The sequence below is a fragment of the Giraffa tippelskirchi genome, chromosome 13 (genome assembly GCF_054371585.1).
Source record: "Giraffa tippelskirchi isolate mGirTip1 chromosome 13, T2T-mGirTip1v1.2.pri, whole genome shotgun sequence".
NCBI lineage: Eukaryota > Metazoa > Chordata > Mammalia > Artiodactyla > Giraffidae > Giraffa > Giraffa tippelskirchi.
In genome coordinates, this window is record NC_137287.1 from 77,820,757 (window position 1) to 77,848,686 (window position 27,930).

At 38.3% G+C, this 27,930-nt stretch overlaps 1 protein-coding gene across 50 annotated transcripts in view; it reads left to right on the top strand.

Annotated features, from left to right (window-relative positions):
- ZNF438 (zinc finger protein 438) overlaps nucleotides 1-27,930 on the top strand; it is a 183,289-nt gene that overhangs the window by 139,683 nt on the left and 15,676 nt on the right. For all 50 annotated transcript variants that reach the window (XM_081553915.1, XM_081553912.1, XM_081553905.1 and 47 more), the window contains one exon: nucleotides 13,891-13,958. In XM_081553915.1, the coding sequence (XP_081410041.1) occupies nucleotides 13,891-13,958 (68 nt within the window). The remainder of the gene's footprint in view (nucleotides 1-13,890; nucleotides 13,959-27,930) is intronic.

Below are 27,930 nucleotides of genomic sequence, written 5' to 3' on the forward strand. Positions count from 1 at the left end.
ATTGCAGAAAAATAATTGAAGAAAATGTCCCAGGATCTAGAGTTTCCAGATTGAAAAGGCCCACTAGCCACTTGGCAAATGGTTGAAGCTAAGACACTTCACTGTGAAATTTCTAAACTTTGTTTCCATAGAGAAAAAAATAAAAACAGATTGCATATAAAGGATCACAAATAGCTTCAGGTTTCTTAACAGCAACATTGGAAACCAGAAGACAGTGGAAATTTCAACTTGGAATTCTATACTCAGAAAAATTATTGAGCAAGAATTTTGTTGATTGAGGACAGAAATAGAGATAAATCTTCATCTTTCACGGTGGGGCACCAGTAGATACTGCCTAAGACTAAACAGTCAAGAAGTAAGATTATAAGCATGTTATTGACAGAATGGAGGTATAAATACCAGAACAGTCAGCTCTAAGAATTCAAAGTGCTTATTTCTGGGGAAGAAAAGATGAATAAATCCTGGGTATCTAATGTACAGCATGGTGACTGCAGCTAGTAATACTGTGTCGTGTTCTTGAAATCTGCCAAGAGAGTAAGCCTTAAGTGTTCTTACCACAACTTAAGTATTCTTACCACAGGGGGGAAAAAAAGTAACTATGTGAGGTGATGGCCAATTATCTGACTGTGGTAACCATTTCACAAAGTCCGCCTATGTCATCGCATTGTACACATTCAGCACATACAGTTTTGTTCATCATTTAATTACACCTCAATGAATCTGAAAAAATTTAATTTTGGAGGCAGAAACTGCCTTTAGTTTGCAGGTAGCCAAGTGGAGCTGTGTATAATAGTAAGCTGAGAACATTTCACCCTGGAATTTGGAAACTAGAAATACAAATTTATAGGTGTGGTTAGAGTCTCAGGAGTTGAAGTAATTTTATGGAAAATCTGTGAAGGGAGAGAAAAAAAAATCTAAGGCTAAAACATACTTTCCTGGTAGATTTTTATTAAGGTAGAAGAATGCCTTCCTAAATACTGTAACCTGCCTGGTCCGGTCATGTATGGAACACATGTGAAAGAGCACAGATATCTGTGTGTGCTCCCACTTTACGAGGGTAAATGATTAAATCTTACCGTGGAAAATGATATGATTTGTATTTCAAAGTCTGGTCTAGTATATTCCTTTGTTTTTCTTGGAAATGCCAGAGATAATAGTAACCTTTTTTTTTTCTTTTGGAAGAATCCTACAGAACTTGACTACCATAAGTAATACCCCGTTTTTTAAATAGTTCTTTTTTTAACCAAGTGTTGTCAACACATAGTATTCTAGTTTAATCCGTTTAATCCTTTCATCAGCCACATGGGTTAAGTAATATTATCTCTCCCTTTCTAACATAAGGAAACTTAAACAGGCAAAAAGATTCAGTGACTTGTTCAGGGTCACATGGTAAGACATTTTGGTTAAAATCATACATCTCCCTACTTGGTTCGTGGATCCTTCTACAATTTTTGAATGCATTGCACAGCTGAGATGGGACTAGAATGGGGTCCTGAAAATTAAAGGTCAGTCTTGTCTTTTAGGGTTTTCGTTGGGGAACCGCAGTGAGTATCTGGTGAGACCACCATAATAACAGGTCTAAAATCAGGGGAAACTGGATGACTGCCAGACTTTCCCCAACTCTCGGTAGAAAAGTTGCCTCAGAGGATCTTAAACAAACTAGTCCCCTAGGATGACTCTGTAAAGCATTTACTGGCTGCCATTCAGAAATATCTGAATTTAAAGAGGCACTGTTTATTGAACTCGTTAGCAGTGTGCAGCCATTTGAGGGGAGGAAGATTGTCAAAGATATTAATGCAAATATTAATATAAGCAGTTAATTTTCAAAGTGGGTCAGGATTTATGCTGTAGATTTTCTTTCACCTGTTCTAATTCTTTTCTGCCAGTTTGAGAATTTTATAATATTTGTGTCTTAAAATTATTTGTTTCTTAAGTAGCACAGATTGAGATAGGAATAAGCATTTGGTTATAACTGAGCAAATTAGTCAGAATTTGGGTACCGTAAGATGATAAGGAAATGCCAAAGAATTCTCAAACTACCGCACAATTGCACTCATCTCACATGCTAGTAAAGTAATGCTCAAAATTCTCCAAGCCAGGGTTCAGCAATACGTGAATCATGAACTTCCAGATGTTCAAGCTGGTTTTAGAAAAGGCAGAGGAACCAGAGATCAAATTGCCAACATCTGCTGGATCATCGAAAAAGCAAGAGAGTTCCAGAAAAACATCTATTTCTGCTTTATTGACTATGCCAAAGCCTTTGACTGTGTGGATCCCAATAAACTGTGGAAAATTCTGAAAGAGATGGGAATACCAGACCATCTGACCTGTCTCTTGAGAAACCTGTATGCAGGTCAGGAAGCAACAGTTAGAACTGGATATGGAACAACAGACTGGTTCCAAATAGGAAAAGGAGTCCGTCAAGGCTGTATATTGTCACCCTGCTTATTTAACTTATATGCAGAGTACATCATGAGAAATGCTGGGCTGGAAGAAACACAAGCTGGAATCAAGATTGCCGGGAGAAATATCAATATGCAGATGACACCACCCTTATGGCAGAAAGTGAAGAAGAACTGAAGAGCCTCTTGATGAAAGTGAAGGAGGAGAGTGAAAAAGTTGGCTTAAAGCTCAACGTTCAGAAAACTATGATCATGGCATCTGGTCCCATCACTTCATGGCAAATAGATGGGGAAACAGTGGAAACAGTGTCAGACTTTATTTTTTTGGGCTCCAAAATCACTGCTGATGGTGATTGCAGCCATGAAATTAAAAGACGCTTGCTCCTTGGAAGGAAGGCTATGGCCAACCTAGATAGCATATTTAAAAGCAGAGACATTACTTTGCCAACAAAAGTCCGTCTAGTCAAGGCTATGGTTTTTCCAGTGGTCATGTATGGATGTGAGAGTTGGACGGTGAAGAAAGCTGAGTGCCAAAGAATTGATGCTTTTGAACTGTGGTGTTGGAGAAGACTCTTGAGAGTCCCTTGGACTGCAAGGAGATCCAACCAGTCCATCCTAAAGGAGATCAGTCCTGGGTGTTCATTGGAAGGACTGATGTTGAAGCTGAAACTCCAATACTTTGGCCACCTCATGCGAAGAGTTGACTCATTGGAAAAGACCCTAATGCTGGGAAGGATTGGGGGCAGGAGGAGAAGGGGACGACCGAGGATGAGATGGTTGGATGGCATCACCGACTCGATGGACATGGGTTTGTGTAAACTCCGGGAGTTGGTGATGGACAGGGAGGCCTGGCGTGCTGCGATTCATGGGGTCTCAGAGAGTTGGACACGACTGAGTGACTGAACTGAACTGAAGATGATATTATTTTAATAAAATTGAGCTTTAAGATGCTGGGTCCTCTTATTTATATAAAAATCTTAAGAAAGTTCAATTCTATCAATGCTTTAAAAAGGTTACTTTTTTTTAAATCAATGAAATATAGTACAGCTGCTTTCAAAAACAGGCAGTTGCTTGTAGTTATACCACTCAGCAGTTTCATGCTAGGCAGTTTCACCCTAGAGATATGAACATGTTTATTTATGCAAAGACTTGGGCACAAATATTTATAGCAACTTTATTCATGAGAGCCAAAAACTGATCACAACTCAGATGCTCAGCCATGGGTGAATGGATGGACAAATTGCATTCTGGTCATAAGATGGAATCCATTCAGCAACAGAAAGAAATGATCTACTGATCCACATAATAAAAGGATACATACTGTTTGATTTATATGAAATGATACGAAATTCTCGAACAGACAAAGCTAATTCATGGTGACAGAAAGCATCAGTAGTTGCCTGGGGCCAGGGAGGAGAGGTGGGGTTGACCATAAAAGAACACAAGGGGACTCTTTCAGGTAATGAGGGGACTTTTGATGTTCGTGTGTATATTTCTTGTAACATATCTGGGATTTTGTTTTCATCAGGTATGGTAAGGTTACAGACAGAGCCAACTGCCTTTGAAAGAATAAGTTGTTACTTAACAGTTCCCAAGAGAGGGGGTGTGCCAGGCATTCAGGGCCACATGGGAGGTTCCAGGGCTGGTCAACGGGGTGGAGGGATGGGCAAGCATGGCCTGGTGCCTTTATCGTGGTCCCCTTGGGAAAGGCAAGGTAGGGCAAGAGAGATCATTTTAGATTGCCTAGTTTGAACAATTTCAGTGGTTTCAGGCTGCATGATAGTCCTAGTTGTCCAGTGCCTGGTCCTGGGGTGGCTGAAGCCCAGGGAAGTGTTGGCTCACGTGAAGTTCTATAAAGGAGGAGGTTGGGGATATGGACTTGGCATTGAAAGGTGTGCTCCCCAGGGTTTGTCTAGGATTATCTAGCCTGGAAGTGGCATGCTTCCCTGGTGACTCAGTAGTAAAGAATCCATCTGCCAATGCAAGAGATGTGGGTTAGATCCCTGGGTCAGGAAGATCCCCTGGAGAAGGAAATGGTAACCCACTCTTTGCCTGGGAAATCCCATAGACAGAGGAGCCTGGCAGGCTACAGTCTGTGGGGTCGCAGAGTTGGACCCACCTTAGCGACAAAACAGGAACAACAGAAGGAGCACTCTGTCTAGCCTGCCAGCCCCTAGTATGTCAAAACATTATAAAATGTAGAAAAAACACATTGCTACACAGATATATATGTTTGCTGTATGTAAATTATACCTCAGTAAAGTTGATTTGAAAAGTTTTTTTAAAATAGTGAAATATAATGGGCACATGAAATTAAACAGGGTAGGAAAATTCATCCTCAAACGCATTAAATATTTTCAAACAATACCCAGGTCTGTAAAAGTACAAGAGCAGCACTGAATACTTCACAGGTTTATTCGGGCTGTTCCTTCCATTTCCTCTGCTGGGACATGCTGCTGCTGCTAAGTCGCCTCAGTCGTGTCCGATTCTGTGCGAGCCCATAGACGGCAGCCCACCAGGCTCTGCCGTCCCTGGGATTCTCCAGGCAAGAACTCTGGAGTGGGTTGCCATTTCCTTCTCCAGTGCATGAAAGGGAAAAGCGAAAGTGAAGTCGCTCAATCATGTCCAACTCTTAGCGACCCCATGGACTGTAGCCTACCAGGCTCCTCCGTCCATGGGATTTTCCAGGCAAGAGTACTGGAGTGGGGTGCCATTGCCTTCTCCTCTGGGACATGACCCTTTCCTTAATTCAGTGAAGAAAAAAAAAAGGCAGCTTTTTCACTTAGATGATGTCTGGGGTTATACAGCCTCTCTGAGTCCTTTCCTGCCATGTTCCTAAAGTCTGTGATGACAGTTCTTAGGGCTGGGTGAACAGCTTCAAGTCAGCTTCTCCTTCAGCGTTTCCAGTGACAGAGTTCAGTGTTTCATACAGCATGTTACTAAGTAGTTTTCATAGTGAGTATAAGTGGTCATGGAAAGTGCTACCTTGTGTTCACATGACATTTGTTTCCTTGTAACTGGTCTCCCTTCCTGGTTGGACTGTGCACTCAGGTTACATAGGATTCCTCTCATCCTTCTTCCATGTCACTTCTCTTCAGATGTTTCAAGATGACTTTCAAATATTTCAAGATGACTATCATTTCCCTCTGAGTTCTTTCATTTCCCAGGTTTACTCCTTTCCCGGCTTATCTAACTCACTTTTTCCCTTTTCCTTGGTTCCCATTCTTTGTTTCACTGATTTTCCTTTAATTCTGATTTCCCGCAACAAACCTTCTCTCTCTATTTCCGTTGACTTGGTACACACTTGTTCAGGCGTTCATGGGAGAGAAAAATGGAGGCAAGACGGTGGGGAAGGAAGACTGAACGCAGTAAAATAGGAGTGTGTATATGAGTTTAAGAACCAGACACACCTGGAGAATCGGTTCTGGCTCATCCTAGTGACCTTGAGCAAGTTACTTAATTTCTTTGGGCCTCAGTTTTTCACTTGAAAGATTTTGACAGTGCTGATTCTCTCGTGAGGATAGAGGGGTGTGTATGTGCGTGTGTGTGTGTGTGTTTGTATCACTTTGTAGGTCCAGCATGTAGTAAGCACTCTGTGTAGAAGAGGGGAAGGTGTTTTCTGTAAATTCACCAACTCGAGCTCTAGCCTCAAACCTAAAACCTGTGGCCAGTCACTGTGCAGTACTTTAAAATCCAGAGCCACAATATCACTGTAAAGTCAAAACTGGAGGAAGGCCTGGGAGAAGAACAGCTGCCTAGTCACTGGTAGGTTAGTAGCGTTATCTTAATATATAAAGAAGAGCATGTTACAAGTAACCAATGGCTATACACCCAAAGACTTTCTCACCTTGTTCAATTTTTTCATGCTTTATGTTCTTCTGACCAAATTCATTATGTTATGGCATCTATCTGAATAGCAATGTTTATTCTGTAGGAAATAGTTCCCCTGGAAATAACTCCCTAAAATTAATCAGATAATATTAAGTTCCCTTAATAATCTAGAGTAACTCAACATTGCAGCTCTCTGAGTGGTGCCCAAATACACACACAAGAACACACTTTTAAACACATACTCCCTCTCTGGGTTAACAGCAATAAGCTTGTTGAGCACGAAGCAAAGGTTTTTCATTTAAGATTTTTTCGTGTAAGATTCTTTCTAAATGTATTTTTAGGCACCTTGTCAAGGCAGCATAGCAAAGAGAAGGCAAGATGTACCTTAGGTTTCCTCAACCAGGAATAAATGGAAGATTTCCATTTCTAGCACCAGTGAGCTGTCACTTCTTATATAACCAATTCACCTAATTTTCATTTTTAATCAACTCGGTTTAAAAATGACATATTAACTAAAATGAAAAGTAACCATATGAGTGATTTATAAAGCATATTATATTGTCTTGCTATAATTGATGGTGTTCATTCATTGCGTTCTTTAATTTTTTTTCCTTTCCGATAGATTTTTCTACTTAATGTACTTTTCAGCATGCAAGTAAGAAAAGCCAGGTTATAATGATCAGAGATTCTCTGGACTGTGAAGGACACAGTGGCTGCTAGTGCTGTATCATGGTACCCTGAGTCAAGATGGCCTTGGCTTTGCTTGTGTAATATTTGAAAAATGCTGATAGAACTTATGTGACTTTTTAATGTATCTTTTCCTCTAGCACATTTATATAATGACCTTTTATTTCCAACCCAATCAGAGGATACAATATTGTGATTATTCAGGTGCTTTTTTAAATAAGCATTAGGTGTATTTATTACACAATTTTTTCATTTTTTATAATTACAGTAGAATTAAATACTATCATGTTTTATGTGGTAGAAGGTAACAGACTCCATTTTAGTGAACTACCTATTTTAAATACCATGATATTGGGGGTGTATAATTGAAAGTATTTTAATGGCAATCCTTATCTAATATAAGCATTCCAAAGCAATTAAAATAAAACTTTTTGTTCTGCTTTTTTTTCAATTGCAGAGATACTATTTTTTCATTGGGGAAACTTAGTAATATATCCATAAGCATAAGGAAAGTTAAAGGACTTCTCTGATGGTCTAGTGGTTAAGAATCCACTTTCCAGTGCCGGGGATGCAGGTTCGATCCCTGATCAGGCAACTAAGGTCCCACATGCTGCAGGGCACCTAAGCTCACATGAGGCAACTACCCAGCCCACACACAACTAGAGAAACCTGGGCACTGCAACTAGAGAGCCCAAGTCCTCCAATGAAGACCCAGCTCAGCCAAAACTAAAAAAAAAAAAAAAAAGGAAAAGTTAAATAGCAATTTAATTTCTCACTCTGAGATAGCCACTTTTATTGTTTGACAGTTTCTCTTATGTGAATATTGGGGGAAATAATTGAACCATACCACTCTGTAACCAACCCCTGTCATACAAAAATGTGTAGTAAGCATTTTTCATAATTTTAAATGTTTTAAGAAACAGTCTTTATAATAGTTTTATTATAAAGATATATATATATATCCTAATTTACTTAGGGACTTTATATTTTGTGTGCATATTAAATGGTACCCTGAAGAATTTTATAAAGGTAACGAGAATGATGATAGTGAAGATGGTAGTATATAGCTCTGTACATTTATCATGATTTTCTGAAGGCAAGGACAGTCTGGATCAAAAGGAGTGCAGAACTGTAAGGCTTAGGATGCATCTTGCAAAAATACCCCCCAGTTTGCATGTGTATCTCTGCAGACTTTTTCCAAGCATGCATTTTGTTTGTTTTTGCCAATTTGTAGGCAAAGAAATTTTATTTTTGAAATTTGCATTTGACTGTTAGTCAGGCTGAACATTCTGATGATTACTAGTTTGTCCTCTTTCATGTGTTTCTGAAGTCTGCTAGTTGTATGTTTTATGGAGTGCTTTCTCATTAATTTATTTATACCAGATCCAAGCACAAGGACCATGTCTACCATGTCTTTGCATAGTCACACCTCAAAGACTATTAAATAAATAACTATATAACTATATGTCTGTTGTGAGTTTTCTAATTTTTCCCAATAAATTTGCCTTAATTTTTGACAGCTATTTTAAGGTGTAACTGGCATACAAAAATTACACATATTTAAAGTGCAATGTGATGCAGTTTGCTGTATATAAAGTAATACCTATGACACTGTCACCACAATCAAGATAATGAATATGTTGTTCATCCTCATGGGTGGATATATGTTCCTCATGCCCAAGTAGGTACTTCATTCCAACCCTCCTTGTCTCCTTGTGCTCATGCAACTATTAATCAGCTTTTTGTCACTATAATATGTATTTTCTAAAAGTTTATAAAACTAAGGTCATAAAATATACACCCTCTTTTATCTGTCTTCTTTCATACAGCATGATGTTTTTGCAGATTCATCCATATTATAGTGCAGATCAGTAATTTATCCCTTTACATTGCCAAAGAGTGTTACATTGAATGGATATACCACGTTTGTTTAAACTCTCACCTGTTGTTGAACATTTGGATTGCTTCTGGTTTGGGGCTACTATAAATAAAGCTGCTGTGAACATTCTTTGTGAACATGATCTTTTTTTCTCTTGAATAAGTAGGAAGGGATTGGCTGAATCATATGATAGGTGTATGTTTATCTGATGAAGAAAATGCCTGACTTTCTTCTAAGTAATTGTACTGTTTTATATTACCACCAGCAGGGTATAAGACTTCCACTTCCTCTTCATTCATGTCAGCACTTGATATAGTCTTCAAAAATTTTTTAGCCATTCTAATAGGTGTCTGATTGTATCTCTTTGTGGTTTTAATTTATATTTCTTTAATAACTAATAATGTTGAGCATCTTTTTATGTCCTTATTTGCAAGCCACATCTTTTTTTTTTTTGGTGAAATATTTCTTTAGATCTTTTGCCTGTCTTTTAAATTGCATGTTTGTTTTCTTTTTTTTTTTTATAAATTTATTTATTTTAGTTGGGGGCTAATTACTTTACAATATTGTAATAGTTTTTGCCATACATTGACATGAATCAGCCATGGGTTTACATGTGTTCCCCTTCCTGGACCCCCCACCCACCTCCCTCCCCATCCCATCCCTCTGGGTCATCCCATTGCCCCGGCCCTGAGCCCTTGTCTCATGCATCGAACATGTTTTCTTATTATTGAGCTTTGAGACTACTTAATTCTGGATATAAGGTCTTTCTATATGTATTATTTACAATCATTTTTCTCCTACTCTGTGACTTGTTTTTTCCTTCTCTTAGTGTTTTTTAAGGAGCAGAAGTCTTTAATTTTGGAGTCTACTTATTAGGTAGCTATTCTGTGGATTATGCTTTAGATATCCTATATAAGATATCTTTGCATGATAAAAAACCAGAGTGCTTTAGAAGTTTTGTAGTTTTAGGTTTTACATTCGGATATGTGATGCCCTTTGGATTTCTATGTGGTATGAGGTACATCTCACAGTGTTGTTGTCATTTTTTGCATATGGATGTCCAGTAGTCCAAGTACCATTTGTTGAAGTGACTCTTTTTTGCGTTGATTTCCCTCTGCACTTTCCTGAAAAATCAGTCAGCCATATATGTATGGGTTTATTTCTGAACTCTCTATTCTGTTCCATTGATCTATTTGTTTGTCTTTAAACTGTCTTCATACTTTTGGCTTTATAATAATCTTGAAATTAGAGTAGTATTTTCCTTCCACTTTTGTCTTATTTTTAAAAATGATTGTGGCTATCCTAAGTTCTTTGCATTTCCATGTGAATTTCTACAAGATGTCTGTTGGTATTTTTATTAAGCTTATTGAATCTATAACACCTGTTTGCAGAGAATTACCATTTTAACAATATTGAGTCTTCTGACCTATGAACATGGTATATATCTCTCCATTCACTTAGGTCTTTAAAAATTTCTCTTATTGTTGTTTTGTAGTTTTCAGTATTTTACATCTTTTTGTTAGATTTACCCTTAGTTATTTCATATTTTTGATGTCATTACAAATAGTATTTTAAATTTTAATTTCTGATTTATTGTTTCAGTTTCTGACTGTTACTTGTATATGAAATGTAATTGATTTTTGTATATTGGTCCTGTATTCTTTAAGCTTGTTAAACTCAGTTATTTTTATAGATTCCATTGAATTTTCTACATAGACAGTCATTCCATCTGCAAATAAAAACTGTTTTATGTCTTGTTTTTCAGGATGGATGCATTTTATTCATTTTCTCTTTATTGCACTGGCTGGAACTTCCAATGCAATATTGAATCAACGTTGTAATAGTAGATATCCTTCTCTTGTTTGTAAATTTAGAGGGAAAGCATCCAGTTCTTTTCTCTTTGGCATGACACTAGCTGTAGATTTTTCATAGATATCCTTTTACCAAGTTGAGGGAGTTTCCTTCTATTCTTACTTTTCTAAATGATCATTTTTTAAGGAATGGATGTTGGATTTTGTCATATGTGTTTTCTACATCTATTGATATGATCATACAGTTTTCCTTTTTTCACTTCACAAATACAGTGAATTACACTGATTTTGAATATTAAACAAGTGTGCATTCCCAGGATAACCTTACATGGTCAAAGTGTATCATATTGTTGGATTTGATTTGCTAACATCTTGCAATTTTTGCATTTGTGTTAAGGAGAGATTTTGGTCTGGAGGTTTCTTTCCTTTTTGTGGCTTTTTGTCTAATTTTGGTGTCTGGATAATGCTGGCTCATGGAATTAGGTAGTTACAATTCCCTCCTTTTCAGTTTTCCAGAAGAATTTGTTTATAATTGATATTATTTCTTCCTTAAATATTTGGTAGAATTCTCCAAAGAAATTTTCTGGACCGAGAGTTCTTTGGGAGGTGATTTTAACTAAAAATTCAATTTCTTTGAAAATACAGGGCTCACTTTTTGAATGAGCTTTGGTAGCTTGTGTCTTTCAGAATAATTATTTATTTTATTTAAATTATAAAATGTATTGCCAGGTATTTTTAAATAGCAGTAATATCTGTAGTGGAGTCACCTCTCTCATTTAAACCGTTATATTTTAAAGAAGTTTGGGTACCAAGACAAAAACCTTATATACTTACCATGAAATTCCCGTTTCTAGTATCGAAATATTCCTTTCTGTGTATAGATCTATATTCTAATCAGGTATCCTGTTCCTTCTGCTTAAAAGACATCATTTTACATTCAGTGTAGTTTGGGTGAGCTCATAATGAATTCCTTTAGCTTCTGTATGAACAAAAATGACTTTGTTTCTCTTTTATTTTTGAAAGATACTTTCTATGAACATAGAATTCTAGATTACAGATTTTTTTTTCAATACTTTAAACATGCTGCTCCACTTGTCTTCTCAGTTGCATCATCTCACTTAAAATTTTTCCTTTTTTCAGTAGTTTTGAACAATTTGGTCATGATATGCATTGGTGTAGTTTTCATGTTTCTTGTGCTTTAGGGTTTGTTTGTTTGTTTTTCTTTTAGCTTTTTGGATATGTTTATAGCTTTATTCAAATTTGGAAGTTTCTGCCACTATTTCTTTTTTTTTTTCCACTATTTCTTAAAAAATAATTTTTTTGACTTTCCATGTCATTCTTCTCCAGTTACTGGATCTATTAGGTGGCTTAAAGTTGTCCTAGAGTGCAAATGATGATCTGTCCTGATGATCTGGTTTGTTTTTGTTTCTTTCTTTTCACTCCTTTCTTCCTGAGTTTCATTTTGGACAGTCTCAATTTCTGTGCCTCCAAGTTTTCCAATATTTTTCTTCCAGCACGTCTAATATGCTGATAATGCCATCCAGTGTACTGTTTTAATTTTATGTATTGTAATTTACATCCCTGGAAACTTTATTTGGGTCATTTTTATATCTTTCCTGTTCATACTTAAATTTTTGAACATATGAAATAGAGGTTATACACTTAATGTCCTTGTCTGCTAATTCTAACATCTATGTCAGATCAGGATCAGTTATTATTTTTTTCACTATCACTTGCATTTTCCTACCTCTTTGATAATAATTCTTTGTCAGATGTCAGACATTCTGAATTTTACTTTGTTGGATGATGGATATTTTTGTCTTTCTATAAATATTTTCGAGCTTTGTTCTTAATACACACCTAGGACACTTGGAAATAGTTTGATCCATTTCGGTCTCTCTTTAAGATATGTTTTGTAAAACCAAAGAAATGCTTGGTATAGGGAATTATTCCCCCTTACTAAAGCAAGATTCTTCTTCATACTCTACCCAGTGTCCCATGATTTAGGAGGTTTTCCAGTCTGACTGGTAAGAACAGGTGATATACCTGTTCTTCCATGAGTGTTGGGCACTTTGGATCTTTCCCGGCCTCGGGTGGTTTCCTCCATGGTATGTGCTGCTAAGTGCACAAGTGAATACCTGATAAGGACCCTCTTCATTGCTTTCTTTCCTTCTCTCTCCAGCTCTTTTCTTCATTACTCTGGAAATTTCCATCAACGTTCTCCTTTCCTGTAATGTGGATGACAGAAAACAAATGTTTTCTCTCTCTTAAAGATCAGTCTTTGTGACCTGAGGTTCACTGTTTTGAAATATTGTTTCATGTATTTTGTCTGTGTCTTGATTGTTTCAGGAAGGAGGGAAAATCTGGCCTCTGTTATTCAGTCTTGGCTGGAAGTAGAAGTCATGCCCTTTTATTTTACCTAGTTTTCTACTTAAAAAACATTTAAAATTTTCAATGGAAAAATTCATCAGTCTTTACCTTAATGGCTTTGTCTCTGGCATCATACTTAGAAACGCAGCAGTGTTTGAAGTGCACAAAAAATATTTACCTGTATTTTTCCAAAGACTTTGTCTTATTTATATAGACATTGCATAGCTTATTAATATGGAACCCACATTCTAGATAATTTGGAAAATAGCTAAAATGGAAGGGAAAACAACTGTAATTGCATCACCAAAAACAAAACGAATCTACAATTAACATACTTCCTGTCATGCATTTTTCTGTGCCTTTGTTTTTTAGTTGTAATCCTAGTATGTCGGTCATTTGGTGTGTTCATCCAGTATATTATATCATCAGTATTTACCATGCTGCTGCATAATCTTCAAAATTGCATTTTAATGACTGAATTATGTTTCATCAAATGATTATATTGCAGTTATACTTCCTTTACCTACATTGTTAAACATTTTAGTTTTCCTTAAACAGAACCTAAAATATAATTATCAGGCAGAACATATTTAGGGAACCTCAGCTTTGCCCACTTGCACATTTCCCTGACACCACGAGGGCACGGAGGCAGATACAATTCACTCTCAATGTGTCACATTACTCCCTCTCCAAGCCCATACTGGAGCAGTCAGTAAAATCCTGTGTCTATAAAAATGAGAAAGGAATAAAACTTTAGTTCCTAATAGTTCAGTCCATTTCTTATTACTCATATAGGTATAAATAAAAAGACTTTTTGTTTAAAAAAAAAAGCTTGTAATTTATGTTTTTGTAGATTTTAACATGGCGTCTCAGCTCTTTCCTAATTATTACTTGTCCTGGTTATTTTTAGGACAGCTGTTATTCAAGTCAATGACATCATAATGCAGAGTTCATTTTCAGTACCACCGAAAGATCAAGGTAAGATAAGCTATGCCAGGGAAAATGGTAATGTGTGTGTTGTGAGGAGTTTTAATTGATACATTTAATGTCACTGCCCACTAACCAAAGGGTGACTTATTTCTGGAACTAAGAACAAAAATTCTAATTATATATGAAAGTATATTTATTTTGGTAAATTACTTGAATGTCTATGGAACCATGGTTTATAAATGACACTTCTCCTTTACTGAAGATTGATTTCCTAAGGAAATCAGTCCTGAATATTTATTGGAAGGACTGATGCTGAAGCTGAAACTCCAATACTTGGGCCACCTGATGCAAAGAACTGACTCATTGGAAAAGACCCTGATGCTGGGAAAGATTGAAGGCAGGAGGAGAAGGGGACAACAGAGGATGAGATGGTTGGATGGCATCACTGATTCAATGGACATGAGTTTGAGTAAGCTCCAGGAGTTGGTGATGGACAGGGAAGCCTGGCGTGCTGCAGTCCATGGAGTTGCAAAGATTTGGACACAAGTGAGCGACTGAACTGAACCCCTTTACTGAGAGCAGGGTCATCTCATTCCACACAAAATTCGCAGAGCCCAGGCCATCAGCCAGCAGCTAACTGGTGTTAGTAGATGTTAAATGAGGTTGCAGAGTATTGGCTTTAAAAAAAAAAAAAAACTTTGGTATTTAAAAAAATATATTTTTAAATATTTATTTATTTTATGTTTGGCCGCACTGGGTCTTTGTTGCTATGTGTGGGCTTTCTCTAGTTGCAGCAAGTGGAGGCTACTCTGTAGCTGTGGTGCATGAGCTTCTCACTGTGGTAGCTTCTCTTGTGGTGGAGCATGGCCTCTTGGGCAAGGGCTCAGTAGTTGTGGCCCACAGGCTTAGTTGCTCTGCAGTGTGTGGGATCTTCCCAGACCAGGGATCTAACTCATGTCCCCTACATTGGCAGGTGGATTCTTAACTATTGGACCACCAGGGAAGCCCCAGAGTATTGGCTTTAATGAAGCAGAATGATGTGTGTTCTAGTGAGAAAGATGTATACAAGTATATATACATATATATTCATGCACACATGTGCACACACAACATACATATACAGAGAGGGTGTTTTCTTATTCATTTTTGACCTATTTCTTCCCATATACCCATTTTAAAAAAGAAACGTAAAAGAAACAAATTCCCCTTTTAAAATGAAAATCATGATTTCTTAACAAGAGCTCCTAGACCTTTTAGAAAAGCAGTTTACTGGTACAGATAATCATTTTTGAGTAAAGAGTAATTTAATTTTCCTCAGCATGCAGAGCAAACAAAGCCTAACCTTTAAGAGAATTCAAGTCTTTCCTCAGCCTCTGCATATTCTCTTCCATACAGAAGAGAAGTTTGATACGTGTGTGAGAAAAAAAAAAATGCCTTTAAATGATTCAGAATTGGGCTTCGCTTATGGAAGATGTGGGCTTCCCTGGTGGCTCAGCAGTAAAGAATCCGCCATGCAGGAGATGCGGGTTTGATCTCTGGGTCAGGAAGATCTCCTAGAGAAGGAAGTGGCAACCCACTGCAGTATTCTTGGCTGGGAAATCCCATGGATGAGAAGCCTGGCAGGCTGCAATCCATGGAGTCACAAAGAGTCAGACACGACTAAAGCAACTACACAGCAACAACAGTGGAAGGTGTAACTGTCACTGCATGGAAGGAATTTGCTTTAAAGAATCCTTAACTGGAGAAAACATTCTCTGCCAAAGTGAAAGGTAGTGTCACAGCTATAAAAAGCGTGGGATATTTGAAAATCATGTCTGCCTCTGAATTGCATAACCTCGGGTACATCACTTGACCTTAACTTTCTCATCTATAAATCTATAAAATGAAGATAGTAAGTCCTACCCTCTAGGTGATGTGGAGATGAAAGGAGATAATATATGTAAATCACCCCAGACGTGGCTCGCTGTAGAGCAGGCCCTTATGAGATGATGGCGGCTCTTGTTCTTAATGGTGGTTATTAATATCCAAGCTTCCTCTGCCTGTGGAGGCTGATTCAGTGAGATGGGCAGAGCTCCCTCCTGCTTGGGGTGGGTGCCTTGTAGCCTTCAGAGGCCAAGCGTGACCTGAATTAAATTTAATATATGAATGCTTAAAGCTATTTCGGGCTTCCCCAGTGGCTTGGCAATAAACAATCGGCCTGCAATGCAGGAGCTGCAGAAGATGCAGGTTCGATCCCTCGGTCAGGAAGATCACCTTGAGAATGGCATGGCAACCTACTCCAGTATTCTTGCCTGGAGAATCCCATAGACAGAGGAGCCTGGTAGGCTACAGTCCATGGGGTTGCAAAAAATCAGACATGACTGAGCAACTTAGCACATATGCATGAAAAGCCGTTTCAATCCAAAGTAGGGAGAAATTAGAATTTGTATCATGAGAAATTATATAATTAATTAATTAAAATAAATAAATATAAATTAATTATATTGGTCAGAAAAAATAGTATCATACATATGAGGCCTAAGAATTGCCTGGTTATTCTTCAATTTATTCATTTATCAAGTGTTTTCTATATGTCCTAGATTGCTATTAATATTGTTTAACAAAGAAAAATTCCAGATTTTTAAATTATGGCTTTGTTAATATTTCTTTCATCAAATATAATCACTTAACAGAACATGAGAAGTTTGCTGAGCATATGTCATTTATTAATTAAATGCTGAGTGATTTATGGCTGTCTATAAAGTATGGTACTTTTGAATTTCAGACTTGTAAGCATGTGGGGATGCAAATACAGCATGCACTAATGTATGAAATTCAAGTAGGACATCACAGCAGAGTTGTGGGGCTTAAGAAAACCCATGGCATCATTTACTATCTTCTAACAAAATTTCTTACAATGGAAGCAGATTTAATGATCACCAAGACAGTACTTACCAGGAACTATGCCAGATGCTATGAGGGATCCAAAGATAAATCAGACAGAAGACCGTGCTATTATAAAACACAAAATCCTAGTAGAACAGCAGACATGTATATAATCAAACAAAATAAAGCATGACAAATGCTGCATTAGACCTGAATACGATGTACCTGGAGAAGAGTTTATTGAGCCAGAATTTTGAGGCTGGTCAGGAAACATGACTGGATGTGGCATTTGCTCAGGACATGAGCACAAGTGTAGAACACAGATGGTGGGGGTTAGGGATCAAGGGACATGGATTAAAGCTGGGAAAGAACTAGATGAAACTCATTAGAAATTCCAGTGCCTTCTATTTAAATGTTTCCTGATTTTGGATAAAGAATTTTAACATTGTAATATCACTGAGATAGTTTGTACTATGTTAAAAGCTTTCCCCTATTATAATAGTGTTGATATTATCCCTTTCTGTGTGAAAATATTATTTACAGAATCTCCAGAAGTTCATCAAATGTATTTTGTTACAATTTTCTATCTTCTCATATTTTCAGGATTTGGAGATTTATGGTTTTCCCAAAGCTTTCTTTTTTTTGTTTGACATTTTCAAATGAGGAACTGATAAAAATGTAAGGACATGTATTTTGTGTTGGAAAACAGCAAACTGTAGCAAGTGATTAACCATGTTTCTGGGGTGGGGAGGGGGAAAATTGCATGCTAAGGCCAGCTACATTGGTAACCAGTACTGTAACTTTGTTGAAGGAAACAAAACACCACTGGGATTGAAAATGCAAATAGATTTGTTATTGATACGAGGAAACATACAAATGAGCAACCTTGCCAAATGGTCCTTTTAGAGGGACAGTTTATGTTTTTTATGTGCCTGGAAGACGTTGACTGTGGTTTGCCAATTAAGCATGAGTGTTAAGTCCCCATTCAGTTAATTAAAACAAGTCCCACTCTTCATTGGTCAGGAAAGAGTCTTAGGTCCAGGGGAGGGCTGTTTTGCTGGAGTCATTCAGAACTCTGAAGACTTTTGCTGGTTTCACCATTCAGTCTTGATGTTTCCTAGGCAAGACGATTGTGAGTAGAAAGATCTTACAGAAATCTTCTAACACTTTTCTCAGCTCTGTCATAACATTTATATTGTTTAAACATAGTTATCAAATTGTGTGTGCTGTTTTTATTCAGTAAAAGTAAGAATAAATGGAGCTGAGAAAATGGCAGATGCTTTGAGGCAAGATGTAGTGGGTCTTAATGACCCCCTTTGGAAACATTGCAGTTAGCTGAACATGCTCTGTACAACTCCTACTAATTTTCAAAGCCTGTGCATTATTAACTGTGAAGCCATAACCATTACTGTCTATCATGTGAATTCAGATTTAAAGCTGGTAAAAAAAAAACACCCTGGATTTTCTGATTCAATAAACTACTATAAAAAATAATCATATCACAGCCTAAAAATATATTCTTATGTCTTATAGACATAAAAATATGTACTTACATCTCACAGAAGTAAATGTTTTGATATTAGTGAATATATTTCAACTAAAGGAATATTTGGGATAGCTAGTTAATAATATATATATATTTTTTTTAAGTTTAGGAAAATAATCTTACTTATTTTAGACTCTTAGTATCAGGGGTGTGTGTGTGTGTGTGTGTGTGTGTGTGGTGTGTGTGTGTTTGTGTGTGTGTTCAGTTGCTCAGTTAGGTCCTTTATAAACTTCTTCATGAATTTTCTGTCTTGGGTGAGCTTTAAAGCATCCTGGAATATAGTGGTTTCTCAAATACATATTAAATTTTGTCTAAAAGTGCTTTAAACTCTCACTTTAAAAAAAAAAAATCTTATTGCCTGGATGCTATGAAAACATTTTAATCTGTTTTTTAATGAAACACCAAGCTGAAGTTCTCAAGTTTATGTGTTTATTTAACAAATATTTTGTTGCCTTTGGAGAGGCAAGGAGCAAAGAGGGAAGAGGAAACCAAAGTAACGTCCACTCTCTTATAGCTCAGATTCAGTGAATAAAACTGGTCTGTCTTTCCAAGCATTTTACCGTTTATGAGGATTTAACCTGAAAATGGTTTGTTGTCTTGTTGTCTAATCAGTTTCATTCTTCGAACATAGTATTGGGGCTGTTTCCTAAGCTCCTCTCCTGTTTTTTCTTCTCTCCTCCTCTCTCCTCTCAGTCTGGAGAAAGAACACCAAGCTAAGAACTGAACTCTGGTTCTTCTGCCCTTTTTTCTGGGCTCTTTGCTGTGCTATACTGTGCTCACTCAGTTGCATCTTACTCTTTGCGACTGCATGGACTGGAGTCTCCCTGGCTCCTCTGCCTGTGGAATTTTCCAGGCAAGAATACTGGAGTGGGTTGCCATTTCCTACTCCAAGGGATCTTCCTGACCCAGGGATCAAACCCACATCTCTTGCGTCTCTTGCATCAGCAGGTGAATTATTTACCACTGTGCCACCTGGGAAGCCTCTGGGCTCTGTAATCTTGGCTAAATCAGTGAGCCTCAGTTCATTCTTCTTTCAAATGGGGATAATAATTCTTGCCCTGAAATACTCAAATGAGATAAGATACCGTTGATACTGTTGATTCTCATCATTCACAGTACTTACATTGTGTAAAGTCACAGGAACACTGAATTAATTAATACTATACCATGGCTCCCAGGGGAGATGCAGGGTTAGGTTCCTGTGAATCTCTGGTCACCATACAACATTTTCTCAGCTATCAGTATAGAACCTGCTTTTATGTATGTTTCTGTTCAAAGACACCTCACTGAATATATCTTGTTGATTCCTTGACATGAATTGACCTCACAGAGGCAGCATTATAACTCATGCCTGAACAACACTTATCTCACACATATGTTTTCTCTATTAGGTGCATCAGACTCTTCTAATCCATAGGAACACTGGACAGTATATCAGCACTATTCTCAAAAGCTGTTTTAGACAGTGAAATCACTAACAATGGGGAAAAAATACCAAAAAAAAAGAAAAAAATGTGGCACTAAGTAGACTGCAAAAAGAACATTTTGTTTATACCATGGGAGCTGAGGCAAGGCAGAGTGTCCACCACCACTGGGAATGTGACTCGGATTTGGAGATTGTAAATAAATTTTAGCAAGCAGGTAAATTCACAATAACAGAATCTGCAAATGAGGATCAGCTGTGTAGGAATGCCTTTTGTAAACTCTTAGAGCACAATATAAATCTCAGAATAAGTTGCAGAATAAAACTTATTTTGGAACTCAGATATAATAACTGCAGTGTTAATATTATCAATGTGAAGTTAATCAAGTAATAAATATGTTATTTGAGAGCAGCTACAAGTTCTTAGCCCAGTAAAGCTACAAAAACAACTCTTACTGTGAACTCTGGCTCTTCAGTGCTCACATTTAATGCACAGTAGCAATGAGAACCACTGTAATTTGATGCTTTGTGTTTAGTGGTTAACGTGGCTTTGTGACCTCATTATGGGGAAGGGGAGGGAACATTCCCTATATTTTACCAAAATATTATGTTTCTAAATATGTGACATTCATATGGAAGTATTTTGATCTTAACTAGCAATGTAAACTCTGTTCTTGGCCTTTTGGTACCATTTTATGTTGCAGACCAAGTACAAATTGACATTTTCAAGCTGGTTTTGGTTAACTCCTTAATGTTGCAAATTGGAACTTTCCAATGTAATAACTTCTGCAAAATACTGCTGTAAGTATTAGTATGTTATGCTGTTGACAGAAGTACAAATGGAAAACACACATACCTATGGAAGTTTCCTCGTAGGACAAAATGGAAATGACTTGGGTGGCCTAAGCCTTATCAAGCAGACCTCATACTGGGAGTTATTCTCCTAGTTGAGATGAAATACTAGAGTCAGAAATATTCTTCTTAGTAAATTTGGATTAGGACGATTTTCATCATTGGAAATCACCAGACTTCCAGTGCTTCAAACACAGACTACCAGTCAGATCATCCGCTCAGGCCTGGATCAGTATCACTGTAGCCACTTGGCAGCGGAGTCTTTTGGAAACTCCAATTAACCATGTAAATATATTTCATAGCATCACATCTCACTCTGTCAGGACCCCCGCTGCCTTTCTATCATTAACATAAGTGCAGGTGCAAATAGCATTTACGTACTTTGATAGGAAGCAGTTGGAAACATCTCACCGTGGGACCCAACACTTTGAGATTGTGTACATCTGTTCCAATAATGTATGCAGCCCCAGCGACACGAACACAAGGATGCGAACATCTGCCCCCGAGACCATTTGCCATATAGCAGATGCTAATGTCTTTATTCATGCAGATGGCTGGTGTGACGAGCTGAGCAGCGATAAAAGGGAAGAAGTTTGATAGCAGTATTTTGATGTTATGAAGCCAGGAATATAGGTTAGGCATTTTATGTTTGTAAAAGTCTACTACTAATAAATGGAGGAAAAGTGCAAACAGTGACAGATTTTATTTTTCTTGGGCTCCAAAATAACTGTGGATGGTGACTGCAATCATGAAATTAAAAGATGCTTGCTCTTTGGAAGAAAAACTATGACAAACCTAGACAGTATATGAAAAAACAGAGACATACTTTGCCGACAAAGGTCCATATTGTCAAAGCTATGGTTTTTCCAATAGTCATGTATGAGTGTGAGAGTTGGACCATAAAGAAGGCTGAGCACCAAAGAATTGATGCTTTCGAACTGTGGTGCTGGAGGAGACTCCTAAGAGCCCCTTGGACAGCAGGGAAATCAAATCAGTCAATCCTAAAGGAAATCAACTCTGAATATTCATTGAAAGGACTGATGTTGAAGCCGAAGCTCAAATACTCTGGCCACCTGATGCAAAGAGCCAACTCATTGGAAAAGACCCTGATGCTGGGAAAGATTGAAGGCAGGAGGAGAAGGGGGCGACAGAGGATGAGATGGTTGGATGGCATCACAGACTCAACGGACATGAGTTTGAGCAAACTCTGGGAGATGGTGAAGGATAGGGAAGCCTGGTGTGCTACAGTCTGTGGGGTCGCAAATAGTCTGACACAACTTAGCAACTAAACAACAACAACTACTAAAAAGAATAGAAATTCATAAATCTTCTCATGCTTTGAGTAGAGTAAACATATTGTTGTTGTCTTTAATTGACATCAAAACCCTAAAAACATTTATAGAAATTCCAGCATCTAACTTAGAAGCAGCAATTAATGATTATTTTTGTCTTGATAAAGTAATTTTAAATGGTTTTGAATGCATTTTGCTAAGAGTACTGAAAAAACAGTGCTCTTTAAAAAAAAAAGATTACAATACTATTAAGAGAATCTTGTGATGATAGTTCTTAAAATTGGAGAAAAAATAAAAATGTCATTAGTTTAAATATATTGAGTTGGCCAAAACGTTCATTTGGGTTTTTCCATAAGAGGTTACAGAAAAACCCAAACAATCTGTTTAGCCAACCCAATAATTTATAAGATATTTCATGAATATAAATTCAAATTGAATATAATAAATTTTGAAGTATTAAATATTTTTAATACTTTGGTCAATCAAAAATTTTTTATTTAAGCTGTATTCTAATATTTCCAACTGATGACATTTAACTGTAATTTATATTTTTATTAGGATAAATTACCAAAAACTTTATTTTTACAACTCTCTCCTAAGGATCTGTTTTACAGATTCTCACACAGGAAAAAGGTGAAGGAAAAACTGATCAGCCAAAAATGAAACATTTCCAGATTTTATTTTCTGTTCTCATTCACATACACACACAAAAATCACAGAATCTTCAAAGATCTGGAATACCAGATTTCATCTAGTTAGAAGTTCTCAAATATTTTAATTTCAGGCCCCTTTACACTCTTAAAAACTACTGAATATTTATTTATGTCAGTTGTATCAACTGGGATTTACCGTATTTGAGATTATAAACTGAAAAAATATGTATTTGTGGGTTCATTTTCAAATAACAATAATCTGGGCTTCCCTGGTGGTCCAGTGATTGAGTCCGCCTTGCAATGCCGGGGACACCAGTTTGATGCTTGATCTGGGAAGATCCTACATCCCAAGGAACAGCTAAGCTTACACACCACAACTACTGACCCTGTGCTCTAGAGCCTGAGAGCTGCAACTACTGAAGCCTGCGTTTGTAGAGCCTGTGCTCCTCAACAAGAGAAGCCTCTGAAGTGAGAAGCTCCCGCTCACCACAACTAGATAAAACCCTCAAGCAGTAGCAAAGACCCAGCACAGCCAAAAATAACTAATAATAATAAAATAACAACAGTAATCTCACTACAGCTTAACATATTTTGTGTAATTGGCTGTATTTTCCAAAGCAAAAGAATTAGTGAGAAGACTTACCACTGATTTACATTTTTTGCACATCTTTAAAGTCTGGCTTCATTGAAAATCTTGAGTCTCCTTTCTGATCCTGTAGCCAATATGTTGTGATATATTGTTTATGTTGGAGTGTTTGAAGAATATCTATGCTATGCTATGCTATGCTAAGTCGCTTCAGTCGTGTCCGACTCTGTGCGACCCCATAGACGGCAGCTCACCAGGCTCCGCCGTCCCCGGGATTCTCCAGGCAAGAACACTGGAGTGGGTTGCCATTTCCTTCTCCAGTGCATGAAAGGGAAAATTGAAAGTGAAGTCGCTCAGTCGTGTCCGACTCTTAGTGACCCCATGGACTGTAGCTAGCCTACCAGGCTCCTCCGTCCATGGGATTTTCCAGGCAAGAGTACTAGAGTGGGGTGCCATTGCCTTCCCCATTGAAGAATATCTAGCTTACAGTAACTGGAAAGCGGGTATTTTAAAGGCCTTCTCAGATAATTGTGGATATTTTTCTTTGCTGCTACATCAAAACATGTCAGGTAACTATAACAGAGCTTATACAAGTCAAGTAAGGTAACGGCTTACAGTGTAGCTGTAATGTGAAATTGAAACTGTATTATATTGTATTCTTGTATTCTATTACATTTTGGTCTATCTTACACTTGAATCTTTTGCTTATTCATGTAATGTCTATTAGAGAGCATTAGAACTTCCCTGGTGGTCAAGTGGTTAGGAATCCGGCTTGCACATCAGGGGGCACCGGTTCAATCCCTGGTCCAGGAAGATTCCACATGCCAAGGGTCAGCTAAGCCCATGAACCACAACTACTGAGCCTGAGCTCTAGAGCCTGCAGCTCGCAACTGCTGAAGCTCTTGTGCCTACAGCCTGTGCTCGGCAGCAAGAGAAACCACCGTGATAAGCCCGTGCTTCACAACTTGAGAGTAGCCCCCACTTGCCACAACTAGAGAAAGCCCTCACAGCAGCGAAGACCCAACACAGTCAAAAATAAATAAATAAAATTTAAAAAAGAAAACATTAGTTCCCTGAATTATGCAGGTCTTCTATATATGTCGTTTATACAGTATTTTGGAAATCTTATTTGTTAAACACCAGTCTCGTCTAAAAACTTACTAAGTATAAGAAAGCTTCATGCTCCTGGGGATGGCTTCAAGTTTTCTAAAATTCTAATGCTACTCGAAAGAATAATTTTTATCCTTGACCATGAATACAGCCAGATGTTTTCTCTTGTAATGACAAGCTTCACTCATCCACTTTTGAGAAAATGTCTGCCCAGTACCCGGGACTGAACATGATCTCTCAACATAATGTCTGTCAGATGTTCTTTCAAGTAAGGATGGTTATTTCAATGAAAAGCAGCTAGTTCAGCTTCAAACCATCCATGAGCATTTTTCCTCAAGGCTACCACCATGCCTCAGTGTGCCACGGAAGTCATGTCATCATGCAAGATTTTATAAAGACGTGTAAGCTCAAGGTTTAACAAAAACTGAGTTTTCGTCCTGCTTTTTTGTTGTTCTGCTGAGGGAGCCTGGTGGCAAAAAATACGGCTGTTTGGACAGTTTGCTGTCACGTCCTGAGTTCATCAGTTTTACCCAGTTACATCCTCTGTCCCATCAGTGCATTGTGTGCAGAGGTCAGCAGTGGGGAAAAGGCAAGGGGCATCTTATTAGGAGCAGGAAAAGGGAGAGGGGGAACGCTCCTGGGTCAGCAGACTGTACTTTGAGAAACAATGGTCTAGTGTAATTCCCGCTTTGTAAAAAGAGGATGTTCAGGCCAGTAAGGATTAGGATCTCACTCAGGCTCATTCCAGCAATGAGTGAAAGAGCCAAAGCCAGACCTCTGCTCGCATCCTCACACGTAATCCGACTTGTCTTGTTTCCCCCGAAAAGCTCCCCACCACCAACAGCCAAAAAAAAGATTCTCAGTCTATCAAGTTCACTAAAGGTACAGGACTTACCACATGAGGAATGTGGAAGTTCTTTCAGCATTTTCAGACATTTTCATTCAGTTATAATATTCTTCAATGACCTCAGTTTTGGAAGCAGATGGAATAGAATTTGAAAAAAATCTGGAAAATTTAATATTCTATCTGAAATTATAAAAGACCTTAGTAATTAATGACTTTTTCCTTTCATTTTTACACATCATAAAAAAAAAAACCTCTTTTAAGTCAGTGCCTAAAAATGTTATTAAATAGATTGTGTAATTAATGATTTTTGACAGTTTCACTTTGGTGTAAACCTAGGCAGTTTGTTCACCAGAAGCTCTGTTAAAGAAGGCCACCATGGAGTTTGGGATTGACACAAACACACTACTATGTATGAAATAGATAACCAACAAGGACCATATAGCACAGGGGACTCCGCTCAGTACTCTGTAATAGCCTATATGAGAGAAGAATCTAAAAATGACTGGATATATGTATAACTGACTCATTTTGCTACATGGAAACTAACACAGCATTGTAAATAAACTATATTTCAATAAAAATTTTTAAAAAGAAAATAGTATAAAAGAAAAAGGCCACCACCCTAGAAGAAGCCTGGCATTCAAGCACATTGTGAAGGAACTCTTTCTGTGTAAATTTCCTTAAAAATCTTAAATTTCCTGTAAAGCTCCAGCAACCATGCTATAGTCTCCTGTTAGAAAAGGAAGCTCTTATTCTCTCCTGATGGTTACGTTCTCTGATTGGAAAAAGTTGAAAAGACTAACGTTCTCAACATAGAGATGGATGGTGTGGCACTCACAGTCACTGGAGTGCCAGAGTGACAGAGTCATCGGCAAACCCCTTCATATGTTCAGTGTGTTGAAATGGAAGGAGAGTGACTTTGGGGCCAGACAGCCCTGGGTTCAAACCCATCTCTCCCCTGCCAGCTTGTGACTTGCCAGAAAGATTCAGTGCCTGCATCTGTGATCCAGAGATACTATGATCAAGAGCTGGTGGAAGATGAAATGAGATCGTACCTTGAGTACCAAATCTGACCCATGATGGAGGGACATTTTAGTCCTTCACTAAGGAAAGACGCCTGTTGATAAGTAGAAACAGGGAACATATTATATACTCTACCTATGGTAAGTGTTCTCAGGAAGAAAAGAAAGGAGATAGGGCAGTAGCTTGAAAGGGAGAGACAGCCCAAGGATTATTTACAGTTGTTGATTTTGTTTGTATAGTTTTGTGTCCAGCAGAAGCACAGGAGAAAGCAACACAGTGTAGCTAAGAGCTATCAGGTCACTCATCTAGTAAATAACACATTGTATGATGTCTATGTACCAGACAGGAACTGGGGGCCAATGTCCTGACAGTGAGCTTACCTTGTAGTAGGAGGAGAAAATCTCATTATAAAAATAAGTCCTGTGAAGGACAATTAAAGCAGAGAAAGAAAAGAGCTGTGTGTGTGGCTAAGCACAGCCTTTAGGTGGGATGACCAGGAACCCTCCTGACTTCAGGGGTCTCATTGATGGTGTAGAAGCCCTGAGGCCACAGAGGGAGATGGAGACACGTGTGGGTGCAGCACAGCATTGGGAACACCCCATTTCCTGATTCAGTTCAGTTCAGTCCAGTCACTCAGTTGTGTCCAACTCTTTGCGACCCCATGAACCACAGCACGCCAGGCCTCCCTGTCCATCACCAACTCCTGGAGTTTACTCAAACTCATGTCCATTGAGTCGGTGATGCCATCTAACCATCTCATCCTCTGTCGTCCCCTTCTCCTCCTGCCTTCAGTCTTTCCCAACATCAGGGTCTTTTCAAATGAGTCAGCTCTTCACATCAGGTGGCCATTTCCTGATACTAAGGCATATATCTTAGTATCATCTGTCATGTTGCAGGACTTCAGATGAATGGTGCATATTTAGAGCAATAGAGATGCTTGCTCCTGACCCCCCCCACCCCAGGGAAGATAGACTTATTTGTGTTGTATCATTAAAGAGAGGAGTGTAGAAATAGAAAGAAGGGACAGTGATCTCTCTGTTCCCCACAAGATCTCAGGCACTTTAAGCTGCTGTAACAAAGTACCATGGTCAGGGTGGCCTCTAAACAACAGAAATTTATTTCTCAAGTTCTGGAGGCTAGAAGTTCAAGATCAGGTTCTAAATGGTGAGAGCCCCCTTCTGGGTAGCAGACTGCCATCATCTCAGTATATCCTCATGTGGCAGAAAAAGAGGAAGAGAAATATCTAGAGTCCCTTTTATAAGGGCATTAACCCCATTCACAAGGGCTCCACCCTCATGACCTACTCATCTCTTAAAGGCCCCACCTCCTAATACCCTTACACTGAAGGTTAGAATTTCAGCATGTGAATTGGGGCGGGGGGGGGGGGGGGGTGGGCGGTGGGGGAGGAGTCACCAGTATTCATTTCATTGCAAGGTCAATGCCAAAATCACTGACAAGGGAGAGAGATGGGGATAGGGTGGGGTTGGGCAGAGGGGTGAGGCTTCAGAAAGGCATAGGAACAACCTGGCTGGTCCCAGTGAAAAACTGAAGGAGGTCTGTTAGGATAAGAAACAGACTGTGGAATTGGTCTGCAGTCCGAGACTGGAAACCTTGCATTTAGGATATTGTCCAGTGTTCACAATGGCTGGGTTTCTCTGGCTCCAGGCAGTAGGTAGTGGGAGTGGAAAGTACAGGGTGGGACCAATCAGGGTAAGCACTGTGGAAAGACACCCATGGCATTCTGGGAGTATCCATGGATGATCAGGCATGAAACCTGATCTGAACCGGGAGTATCTACCTAAGCACACAAACCTACTTAAGTG